The sequence below is a fragment of the Papaver somniferum genome, chromosome 2, assembly GCF_003573695.1.
Source record: "Papaver somniferum cultivar HN1 chromosome 2, ASM357369v1, whole genome shotgun sequence".
Taxonomy (NCBI): Eukaryota; Viridiplantae; Streptophyta; class Magnoliopsida; order Ranunculales; family Papaveraceae; genus Papaver; species Papaver somniferum.
In genome coordinates this window covers 150526699-150539670 of record NC_039359.1, presented here as the reverse complement: position 1 = coordinate 150539670, position 12972 = coordinate 150526699, and the positions used below count along the sequence as shown (strand labels likewise).

Sequence of the window (12972 nt, the reverse complement as noted above, 5' to 3'; positions counted from 1 at the left end):
AAACTCTTTAGGGAATTTAATTCATGGAGCCAAATACATTGTCTTTTAAAAGGAATGAAGAATATATTTGTTTCCTTAATTGTACAAAATTTCTTTAATATTTTAGATTAGGTCCCATTAATATGCATTTATGAATATAGAAAATAAAAGGTTATAATAGAGAGTTCATTAAAAAAATACGCCTATAAACAGAAGCTGGACACAATTTTGAAACTGGCGGAAATGGAATAGAGGACGGTCTTTTTGAAACAGAAGGAGTAATAATTCTACCCATTTAGATGTTGGTCTAAGAAAGCAAGCATAGACGTATGAATAAAACTATTACCGTTAACGCACGAGAATATAGGACCAAGATAAAGTATTATTAAAAATGAATTGAAATCTCTAACACATAATAGGGTTTCATGAGTAACCCTAGTGAAGAGATTACTCCATTACAAAAAAAAAAGAACTCTATTATTTTTGCTCTGGACTACGGACACCGGACTTTCCTTTTCCATCTGCTTCAACCATTATTTATAATTTTCAAAGGAAATCACTTTCCTTTTTCATATCCACTACCACATCATCATCCAATGAAAGTATGCCACGTGTCAAATAATATAAAAATCCTCCAATCAGAATGCGCCATGTGTCAAATACTGCAATCAATATCTCAATTATTATTTCCAACCATAAAGAATAATATTCTTTTCCAAATCTTCATATATTCCATTACTCCACATCATAAAGAAATATTTTTTTTCATATCTTCAAATATCCTTTATCATAATATCTTGCACATGGTCTCCACACGTCGTGGCACACTTCTACATACGCCCATATCCAAATAAGTCTTCATGTTTCCTTTTGGGCTTAACCCAGCAGAATTCCGTATTTTAGTCCATAAAGCTTTATATTGTCTAAAAACTGCAAAATTAAATAAAATCATCAAATATGTACAAAATAAAGAATTAAATAAATGTAAATTAGAGTAGTAAATATGTAAGAATTAAGCATTTATCAATACTCATGAACAAATACATTTATATATTAAGGAGTGCAATCTTTGCAAACTGTGGCTAAAATATTCATGAACTGATTCTTTTGAATCAATCCGATTTTGCTTCAGTTGTGTCTTGTATACTTCTATGAGAATATAAACAATTGAACAACTCTATGAATAACACAATTAGATTCATTTGATTATATTTGGTCTAGAAGTGTTAAGATGAACATGGTTAAGACAAAAGTATTCATATGGCTAACTCCGGTTACTATTGTTGAGCCAACTCAATATACACGTTTAGGTACGGTTACCTATATCTTAATGAAGGTATATTTCATTTATGTGTAACAAGCTAAGACCATCTACGGTGGAGAGATATTAGCTTGAATCTTAAATCAGTTTTTCATTCTAACGGTGAATATTGATTGCTTTGTCACAAAGTTATCAAACCCTGATTTGAAGACTATATAAGGGAGAACTCTAGCAACTGGGAAACCTAATCCCCACACCTCATGTGTGATACTAGTTGCGACTAGAGTCTATTCTCCTTTAACCTAGGTTTTTCCTAAAACCATTATAGGTTAACGACTTGAAGAATTCATTGGGATTCTGACGCCAGACCCAGCTATTTTCTCTATAGTTGCGTGTTCTGGTCTTACTTGTTCTATCGTATTGATCACTATCTTCTCTAAGATTTGCTCGAGATTTATCTCTGATAGGTAAGATATAAAAAATAATAACAAAGGTCTTTGTCTCATTCTTTGTGATTCCACAATAACTTGTTTTACTACCATATAGTTAAGTTATTGTGAGGTGATTGATATTTCTAGGTTGTTCTTCGGGAATATAAGACCTGATTATCAATTGGTTTCTGCTCACCTTGATTTATCAAAAGATGGAACAAAACCTTTGTATGTATTTCTGTAAGAGACAGATTTATCTATCAGAATAAACTTTTCTGTGGGAAACAAATTTGTTTATCAAGTCTTCGACTTTGGGTCTTAGCAACTCTTAGTTGTGCGTGAGATCAACTATGGGAATCAAGTGCGCAGAGTCCTGCTGGGATTCATAGACGTAAGGAATGCGACTGTACCTTAATCAGTGTGAGATTGGTTAGGGCTCAACTACATTCCAGTATGAAGTTAACTCGTAGTGGGATAGAGTATGTAGCGTCTTAATACAGTGTGGTGTTCAAAACTGGACTAGGTCCCGGGGTTTTTCTGCATTTGCGGTTTCCTCTTTAACAAAACTTATGGTGTTTGTGTTATTTCTTTTCCGCATTATATTTTTATATAATAGAAATATCGCAAGCTGCGTAGTTCAATCAATTGGTAAATCCAACCATTGGTTGTTGATTGAAATTGATTGACACTTGCACATTGGTCTTTGGTACCGTTCAAGTTGTTTCTCATAATAATCAGGCTCACAGATTGTTGTATGTTCGATTGCATATTGTATTGAGAAACTGAGATATAACACTTGGATGTTTTTGCTTGATTGAGTCTGACTGTCTAGTTGATTCTATTGGAATTATATTGTAGTTAGTCCATACAGATTGCCTAAACGAAATATTGGATGCGGTTGTTGTACCCCACTTTTTCAGTAGTAATGGGTGCATCCTCATTATTGACTTGAGAAAATGAGGATTGCACAAATATCAGGAGATTTATTTCTGATAGCAACGATGCTCAAGTTTATCTTTGTATAATATTTTTATGATTTCATTACTTTTTTATACTATTTTTTGGTGGGTTCTGAATATTTGGGTTACAATTTTTCCTCGTATAAAGGGAACACAATAAAAGGTTCATCTCAATTCTTGTTGAGCCTTCTTGCTCCAACAAGGTGAATAAATTTTTTAAAAATAGGTAAGGAAACCTGTTTAAATGGCTATAAAAAACCCTTGTGGTTGTCATCTTTGTCTTCTATGCAACTCAAGTACAAGTTAATTTTTATCCGACTTTGCTGCTTCCACATCGCTAATTGTGAGTCTGAAATGTAATGACTCGATGTGGGTATTAATGCTTATTGTTTTCTTTGTAGAAGTTTTCCTTGCCTATCTGACTCCAAAGTAAGAGACGAGAACATGATCTATAGAAATTTTTACTTAACTAGCTAAAAAGAATATGCGCTTATATAAATTTATCTAATCATAATGTTGATACTTAAACTCAAGTTACTTAAAATGACTGTAGGATTTCTTTTCTTACCTAGGGGTAACATCTGACATCTAGTACAACTTTGTGGTAATCATGATAAAGATTGTCAAAAGCTTGTATTTACGATGCTCTTAAAAATTCGCGAACGGATCCGTCTTGCGCGGTTTATGTTGGTTCACGAATTCTCGTAAGGATTGTTCTCTTTTAATAACTTGTTTCCCCTATGTTGGAAATTTCCTTTTAAGTGATTATTCTCTCTATATATTCTTTGCTTTTTGAGAAGTTAAATCATTGAAAAAATGGCTCTAATAACTTGTTTCCCTATTTTAAAAAGCTTGATAGCAGCCGAAGTATCAAGTTTCTTCACCATATTATTTGCTGGATGGCCTAACCGTTCATAACAAATTAAAAGCGATGTAACACTAGATGTAAATGCAGCATGTTGGGGTCAAAACCAATGTAGTCAAAATCTCTCTCCAAGGACGATTACTCGCCGAGTAATCGCTATATGACCGATGTGATTTCCGATTCCAAGCCATTTCCGATTTTTAACGGTTAAGACGGACGATTTTGAAAAACCGGGGGTCTAACAACCACACCCAATATTTTGTTTAGGCAATCTGTATGGACTAACTCCAATATATTTCCAAGAGAATCAATTAGACAGTCAGACTCAACCAAGGAAAATACATCCAAGAGTTATATCTCAATTTCTCAAATCAATCTGCAACCGAACAGATAGGAATCTGTGAGCCGGATTAATATAAGAAATAACTTGGATGGTACCAAAGACCAATATCCAAGTGTCAATTAATTTATATCAACAACCAAAGGTTGGATTATCTAATTGATTGAACTACGCACAACCTATGATATTTCAATTAAATATAATGCGGAAAAGAAATAACACAGACACCAGAAATTTGTTAACGAGGAAACCGCAAATGCAAAAAAAACCCGGGACCTAGTTCAGATTTGAACACCACACTGTATTAAGCTGCTACGGACTCTAGCCTACTACCAATTAACTTCGGACTGGAATGTAGTTGAGACCTAACCAATCTCACACTGATTAAGGTACAGTCGCGTTCCTTACGCCTCTTGAACCACGCCGGATTCTGCGCACTTGATTCCCTTAGCTGATCTCACCCACAACTAAGAGTTGCTACGACCCGAAGTCGAATACTTGATAAACAAATTTTTCTTACACAGAAAAGTCTATTGAATAGATAAATCTGTCTCCCACAAAAATACCTATCTGTCTTTCGATAAATCAAGGTGAACAAGAACCAATTGATACACCAGACTTATATTCCCGAAGAACAGCCTAGTAATATCAATCACCTCACAATAATCTTAATCGTATGGAAGCGAAACAAGATATTTTGGAATCACAAACGATGAGACGAAGATGTTTGTGACTACTTTTTATCTTACCTATCGGAGATTAAATCTCGAGAAAATCTTAGAGAACATAACACTCAACACGATAGAACAAAGTAAGATTTGAACATGAAACTACAGAGAAAATAGTTGGGTCTGGCTTCAGAATCCCAATGAAATCTTCAAGTCGTTAACCTATAATGGTTTTAGGAAAAACCTAGGTTAAAGGAGAATCGACTCTAGTCGCAACTAGTATCACACAGGAGGTTTGGGGATTAGGTTTCCTAGTTGTTAGATTTCTCCCTTATATAGCCTTCACATCAGGGTTTGCAATCAGTGTGAGATTGGTTAGGTAACAAAGCATTCAGTATTCACCATTAGATGCAAACCTGATTAGAGTCAAGCTAATATCTTTCAACCGTTAGATCGAACTTATCTTGTTATACACAAATGAAATGTGACTTCATTTAGGTATGAGTAACCGTACCAATGTGCACATAGTTGGCTCAACAATAGTTAGCCGAAGTTAGCCATATGAACACTTTCATATCAACCTTGTTCATCTACTAGTTCAAATGACTCAAATAAAACTAGTTATGAAGTTGTTCAATTTTTTATATTCTCATAGAAGTATACAAGACACAATTGAAGCAAAATCGATTTTGATTCACATGAATCAATTCATGAACATTATAGCCACGGTTTGCAAAAGATTGCATTATTTAATATATAAATGTATTAGTTCATGAACAAACCGATTTTAGAACTTAACCCACTCAATTATGCAAACGGGTACGCATACCTAAGTGGCCGGACATAGTTTGGGTTTGCCAGTATGCAAATGGGTACTCATACCTCCAAACTCAGTTGAATTCTCGGACTTGAATTTTACGCCGGTATGCATACAGGTATGCATACTAAGTTCCCGGACTTTGAACTAACCAACCAGTATGCATACGGGTATGCATACTATGGTTCCCGGTTAGCATACAAGTACGCATACTGTGTTATATTCAATCAATGATTACTCGTTCTAAACTCCATCTTAATCATTGAAACATTCTTGGAAGACGGAAATAGCTATCTCATACAAACTATTAGCTTCAAAGCTATTTTCTAGTGATCATAGATCAATACGAAACATTCTGAGTCTACATCAAATAACTGTCTCACACAAATCATGTAAGATATTACCTGGCGATTTTCACATGATCGTCTTTTGACTAACGTCAAGAATAAAGATGAACTTGGTTAAAGCGAAAGCTTACCAACACATATTTCGAGAATTATGTAAGCGAGTCAAAATCAGCTCGAAATATCAAATGTGTATAATATAAAGTCTGTATAGCTATACGACTTTTGTCTCAATAGGAGATAAAATAGAAATAAACATCTCAGTGATAGATGAGTTCAAGTCTCCACATACCTTTTGTTGATGAAGTTCCACAAGCTCCCCTTAGTAGTTCTTCGTCTTCAATCGATAAACGTCGTGAAGTCTAATGCTCAACTACACATTTTATCCTAATCCGAGACATAGCTATAAGTAGACTATAAATCAAGACTTATAATTTTGGCAACTAAACTTGACAACAAGCTTGAGATAACAACGCTTGCGAGTTCGACCGAGCAGTGCTCTAACAGATTTGTACCGATTTTTGAGCAAAATGAGTTGGCGATTTTCCGAGTTGGCTCTACATGCATCCAAAATCAGAAAAAAGAAACCTTGTAACCTCTCAGATGAGAGTTATCAAATGTAAAATCCTCTAAAAATATGATTAATAAGTTAAATATAACAATGTTACACACTTAATTACATGATAATGTTAAAATTTAAACTCTAATTAGGTACAAGTCACGATTCATGAGTAGCAATACATAAGTTTCTAATAGATATGTTCAGAGTATTAAGCCGAGTTTTGGCGATTTGCAAGTCCGAACTTATTGCTCCTCGCGCCAAGCTCGAATATGACTGGGGAGCGATTTCGACTATTTTGGTGAAAACTAACTTGAGCAGGAAAAAATGGAATATAGATGATTGTGCATCAATTCTTTAACCAGAAGTTGTTTAATATACGAAGTCTTGATTTTATATATCATGGAAAGAATTTAAAAGAGCATGAGATGTAATTCACGAATTTGGCAATGGATAAAAGATTGCTTAATATTTGGAACATAAAGAATATCAAAAAGTTAAAAACTATTTGAAGGTGTAGCTAAGATTAAAGAATCGGAAGGAAAAGTATTACCATCTCTTAGCATGACCTGATCATCACCAACATAAGTTGTTGCCTTATGAAGTGTAGTTGTGTCATTTTTCATGTAACTTTTGGCGTCAGAGTCAGGAACCCAACCTTGACCTGAAGATCCATGAGTCCAGAAACCATGTAGTGAATAAAGAGATGGCTTAGAAATGTTTTCAGACAAATCAAATTCAGCTAAAATCCACCGATTATTAGAACTTGCATTTATATCGAGACCAAAAAATTTCCTCTGCATAGAAGCCACACTAGTAAAAGCGGCATTATTTTTGGAAAAACATTTGTTGAGGTTGTAAATTTGAACATGCATTTATTTGCTAAACGAACCAGCCGGTTACATATATGATTGGTTATAAAGCAGTATTCCACCGTGTACTTCTAGTGAGGATTAATATCCTGCTTTTGAAACCTTTATGAGAAGTAGTACCACCAAAAACACTTGACTGACTTCCAAATTGCGTTGCAGAGAGATTGACAATTTTCTTGATACTAGAATTGAACTTTCTAACATAAAATGTTGAATTAGCTGGATGTATAACAAGAGAAGACAATGAGCGTTGTTTTTTTTATCTTTCTTTCATTGTTCATGCGTGATTGATTAAACCAGACTCAATTTAGTTTGATGATCCATTCACTTGTGAAACCAAGCATACCACAGTTTAGAAGGCATTATCAGTGGACAGGGAGGAGGGTTTTTTAGATAAAAATCTAATGTTCTGAGCCGCAGGAATTTTGAGGGAGATGCAAGAGGAATATAATATGTAGGTTTGGATAAAGGGTGTCTAGTAGATATTAAATGACTAAGGATCCCTTCTCACATTTATTATCACACTATTTCACACATTGGACGTTATTTTTGTGAATAAAAACCAAACCCGTAACGGATTTGAAGCTGATATATTGAGGACATCTTCCTCTTACCAAGTTTTATATGCCTACCAAAATTGAGCACATTCAGAAATATAAAACCTCACAATCTACTGGTTTTAGTTTCGACGGACAGAAATCTGTTGATTTTCAATGTCTCATTTTCAAAGTGGTAGATGATGGTGTTATACATTTCGGAATACGCTCGTTATTGGTAGGAACGTAGAGTTTTGTAATAATAACATATTCCCAAAATATTAGCTTCAAATCCATTATGGTTTGTTTTTTATTCGCAAAAATAACGTCCAACGTGTGAGATAATGTGATAATAAAAGTGTGAGGGGATCCTTCCTCTTTTAAATTACCATAATAATACAATTTATAATATATAAATCTAAGTTTATCTTAAAATTACTACTTTACGTTTGGCTTGGAAATATTCACATATGAAAAATACCACAGGATTCTATTAGGATTTTAATCATTAACCTAGCTGATTCTAGATAGAATTCTTCATATGCAAAGAACACGTTAAAAACCTAGCTATTTTAAGTAAAATTTTCATATGTGAAGGACACCATATGAAATCTTTTTGTCCATGTTCTTCATATATGAAGAAACCAATCAAAATCGGTTCCGATTTTAAGTCTTCACATGCGAAAATACCATAAGAATTAGCCAATTTTGGTAGAATTAAATTCTTCATGCATGAGAAACACCATAAAAACTGTTAAGTTTTAAATACCTAACCCGTTGTAGATGAGTTTCTTCACTACGTTTGGGTCGTTACATCTATAATCCCATTTCATCTTATCCTTCAACACTCTTAAGATTCCTTCTACTACAAAAGTAGGCTTCTAAGGCTAAGCACTATAGTGGTCAATTTCTTTGGCTTTGGCTACTTTCTAGCCAAGCCAAGAGAAGAAAAACTGAGTTTTTATAATAAAGTAATTCTAGCCAAGCCGAGTCAAGGACGATGAAAACTGAGTTTTTGTAATAAAGTAAATTAACAAATACTCAGTTTTCGCCAACTTTTTTTTTACATATACCCAGTTTCCATCTTGATTTTGTTAATCATTTGATCATGATTTCCTGTTTTCCATATTTACACCTAATAGAACTGAAATATCGGACCAAAAATCAATTTGATGGATATTGAATTTCCGGGAAACTCATAAAAGCCTCTTGCATAGTAACTTGGTTGTTCTCTTTTTCATGGCTTGGCTTCATCTCTTGACAAACCATAATACTTGGCCTAAAGAAAACACGCCAATTCAATTCTTCACATCATGTAATGCTCAGCGTCATGTTGATATGTTGTCCCCATCACTCATGGCTTAGCTAACTATTGCAATTTAGCAAATTGCCCAAACCCAATAATTGTAAACTGCTAGATTATAGGGATATTTGGCTAACTTTGTTCATTACGGTGCTTGCTCTAAAAGAAACAACGACAATCAATTCTTGACATCATGTAGTGTGCATCGTAATTACATAGCAACAACCTAGAAGCAACATGGAAACTAGAAAGCAGAAAGATATAGAATCTTTTTCATAATCTTTCTCATTAACTTAATATTAATCAAAAGTTGTCTCAACTAAACCAAAATAGACAACTAAACAAATCCAAAATGGGATAAACACACGTATGTTTAAAGGATCATCATTTTCATTTGATACAAAAATCAAACACTAAATCATATCAGATCTCCTATTGCCTCCATCTGAGGGCAATTAAAGTACACACATGTAAGCATCTGATTAGTTTGACGGGGAAACTAAATTTAATTTTGTCGGGACCCATACCATCTTCGATCCAATTCTCTCGCCGTATATACCCAGATTTTGCCCGTCCCGACAAACACGCATACATAAACAACGACAACAATAACATCGCATCACCACGCTGGGTGCGCTGGCGGCGGCTAAGGACATGAAAACGCGCACAGTCAAACCTCTCGCTGACTACGCCGAATATATTTTTTTTCTTTTTTCTTTTTTGTAACTCCTCATCTACTCAAAACTCTATAAAACCAACCAAATCTGAACCCTTTTTCTCTCATCATCTTCTTCTACATCAAAAACCTCTTTAAGAAAATCTAAACAAAAAAAAAATGGCACCAAGATCAGAGAAAATGGAAGGCGGAGTTAGTAAAACTACAGAGACTGTTAAGGAAATACACTACAGAGGAGTGAGGAAGAGGCCATGGGGGAGATACGCAGCAGAAATTCGAGATCCTGGTAAGAAGAGTAGAGTTTGGTTGGGTACTTTTGATACAGCTGAAGAAGCTGCTAAAGCTTATGATACTGCTGCTAGAGAATTTCGTGGATCTAAAGCTAAGACTAATTTTCCGATTTCTGATGTTGTTGATATTAAGAACCACCAGCAGAATAATCAGAATCAAAATCAAAATCAGAACCCTAATAATTGTAGTAATGAGCAGACTACTAGTCAGAGAAGTACTGTTGAATCGTCCAGTCCTGATAATCAAGTTTTTTCTGTTGATTCGTCGAGGCTGGATCTTGATTTGATTCATCGTGTTGGTGTTTCTAATGGTGGTGGTACAACTGGTTTTGATGGAGGATTTGTGGATAATTCTGGTTTTATTATGAGATTTCCTTTTCATCATCTTCATCATCTTCAACAACAACAGCAGCAACAATATCATCCTTCTTCATTGTCATATTTGGATTCGATTATGAGATCAAAGATGATGATTGATCATCAACATCATTATAATCATCAGTTCGTGAAAAGTACTACTACTGCTACTCCATTAGATTTTTTCAAGAGAGAAGCACATCAGACACACCAGACTCAGCAACAAGAACACAGCGATTCTGATTCATCAACTGTCGTTGATTTCAAAATCAATCAACAACCTAAAAAAGAACTCGTTCTTGATGTTGATCTTAATTTCCCTCCACCACCTGAAGCCGTTTCTAGTTAGATCTCTAATTTTTACATTTTGTCAAATCGAAAAAAAAAAGAAAAAAAAGGAAAGAAAGGTATGAGCAGTTCTCTGATTTTGTATAAGAAGAAGACTGTATATATTCCAATCAAAAATCATCAGATATTAGCCTTCTTTCTTTCTTCAATGTATTTCTTTTTACCAAATGGAAATGAAAAAAAACTTAATTTTGCAATCTCTGTCCAATTTCATTCACCGGAAACCGTTCCGATCTGCATGTTTACAGGTTCTTTCTTCTAATTGTTCACTAATCAGGCGTTATGATTGTCATTTGTGGTGTAATCTCTTTGATCAGAGCTTGTTGTATGAACCCTGAAAATGGATACATACAGGTGTGTTGTCACGAGGAAGAGAGAGGTTATCAATTTTTGATAGTTTAAGGCAGACGGCGGAGAGAGCGTTTGGGCCTGCAAGTAATCCGCGTGTTGTCATGATCATGTTTCAAACCTCCACGTGTACTCTTGTCTCCTTTTCTCTTTCCATTTTAGCTGAGAAGAGCGGCAGACAAGGAAGCCGTTCGAGTGGTCTACGAAGAAAGAGAAAAAGAAAATAGATTCTCCCTGTTTTTCTTTTCTTTTTCTCTCTCTTAAAGTCACACTCAAACTCGTTTGACGTAATCGTGGTGGGAAAGAGACACAGATGTGGGGCCCGGTTAGGTTACACAGACTCAGAATCGCGGCGGCCGCGTTTCACGGGGTCCACTTACGACAGAAATCTACGGTGGAGATTTGGATATCGTTTCAGAAACCATAGTAGACTGACACGTTGGTGTAGATAATGGTTAGTTAGGAGAAATAATTTTGCCGTGATGTATCTGGATTGTGGGGGGTTTATTTTAGTGGGGTAGGGTGAAGAATTTATTTGACGTTATATATTAGGGGTTTTTTCCTCGAGATTACGCCACGTTTTAAGTGAATAAAAAAATAAAGTAGGGAACAACCGCCAAAAGGGGGAAACTGTGGGGTATGTGTGTGTGGGTGAGTTGAAGTAAGTGTGTGCCGCACCGACCTGGGAAAAGCTGCAGCACAGGATAATACTTGTTGTGTACACCTCATGCGGCGTAATATAGGCGGGTAGGGCAGGGTGCTTTTAATGAATGAAAAACCGGAAAGTTTGTTCCCACACGTGAAGTTTGAAACTGTGAATCTGATTTTGGGTTCATATGAAATGGAAAGAAATTTGTATCTGAAATAAAAATCCAGTATTGCAAGACTTGATTATCTTCAACAACACAAATACATAATGGTGCAGTTAAGTACATTTATTCTTTTTCACTTTATTATTAGTCTTTACATTGACTTGGTTGCAGAGTAAGCTTTGCATGGAAACCGACCAGTTTATTATTAGCTAAAGCTGCAAAGCAAAACCAGTAAGTAAGCTTTCAATTCAAAGACGTGACTTTTTTTTTCTTTTGGGATACGCCAAGTGATTAATGGCTCTGTGCCTCTGTGTGCTAATTAGGTTAAAAGTTAATTGGTCTAGACGTTTCAGTTCATTAGGAAACACAGTTTTCCCTCATTCAATGGGGTCTACATGGTGAATTGACGGTGCATGAACATAGGAGGAATCTGTACCTTAGATTTTGGTACCGAAATGATAGGTCTACCGACATTTAATCCCGGGAGAAATCCAAACAAATGCAGTGAGCCTAGTTTAGCGTCTCATTTGCAAAACAAGACAGATACTATGCGGTTGCGGTTTCAGCAGTGTAAAATATAAATCAGATGTACCCCTACGGGCATTTTAGCTTGTGGGTGGGCTGATTGATGTCTAATATTGGGTATCTTTTTTACCGTTCTATCGGCGTTTATTAATCTTAAGTGCTCTGATCAATAACCAAAATCCTTTTTCCAGTAGCAAGTATCAGGTAATATCTCGTGAAGATCTTATTTCCAACTCATCCATCCTTCCTCATATTAATTTTACATGTAAATTATGTAATGAAGGCAATGAATCTCTAACTCATCTATTTCTAGAGTCCAACTATGCAACTCAGGTGTGGATGCATTTTAACTTAGATAAACATTTTGTCACAAATGGTACAACAAATTTCCATGAGTGGTTTGATGACTGTTTGGCGCAGCAGGATAAAGGCAAATATGGGGTCAAATGGCAAGTACTATGTAGTGTAATCATTTGGTTCATTTGGAAAGCAATGTGTAATATTACTTTCAGAAAAGAGACTCAAAACAGTGTAAAAACGACTGATAATATAGCCAAGTATATGAACAATTATATGACTGTAAACAAATCGGGTTACAACATAATACATTCTCTCTACTATACTCGTCTGGATGATGATAATCTGAAAATAACAACTCAGCAAACAAGGGAACGAACTACTA

The 12972-nt window shown here is 35.2% G+C and overlaps 1 protein-coding gene across 1 annotated transcript; it reads left to right on the top strand.

Moving 5' to 3' along the window:
- The first annotated feature begins 9661 nt into the window (after positions 1-9661).
- Positions 9662-10802, top strand: LOC113349443 (ethylene-responsive transcription factor 4-like). Its single transcript, XM_026593415.1, has one exon. The coding sequence runs from the start codon at positions 9770-9772 to the stop codon at positions 10604-10606; it is 837 nt and encodes a 278-aa protein (XP_026449200.1). The 5' UTR covers positions 9662-9769; the 3' UTR covers positions 10607-10802.
- The last annotated feature ends 2170 nt before the right edge of the window (positions 10803-12972 follow it).

What these genes read in the sequence shown, in the direction of transcription:
- LOC113349443 (XM_026593415.1), top strand. Translation starts at nt 9,770, where the DNA reads ATGGCACCAAGATCAGAGAAAATGGAAGGCGGAGTTAGTAAAACTACA.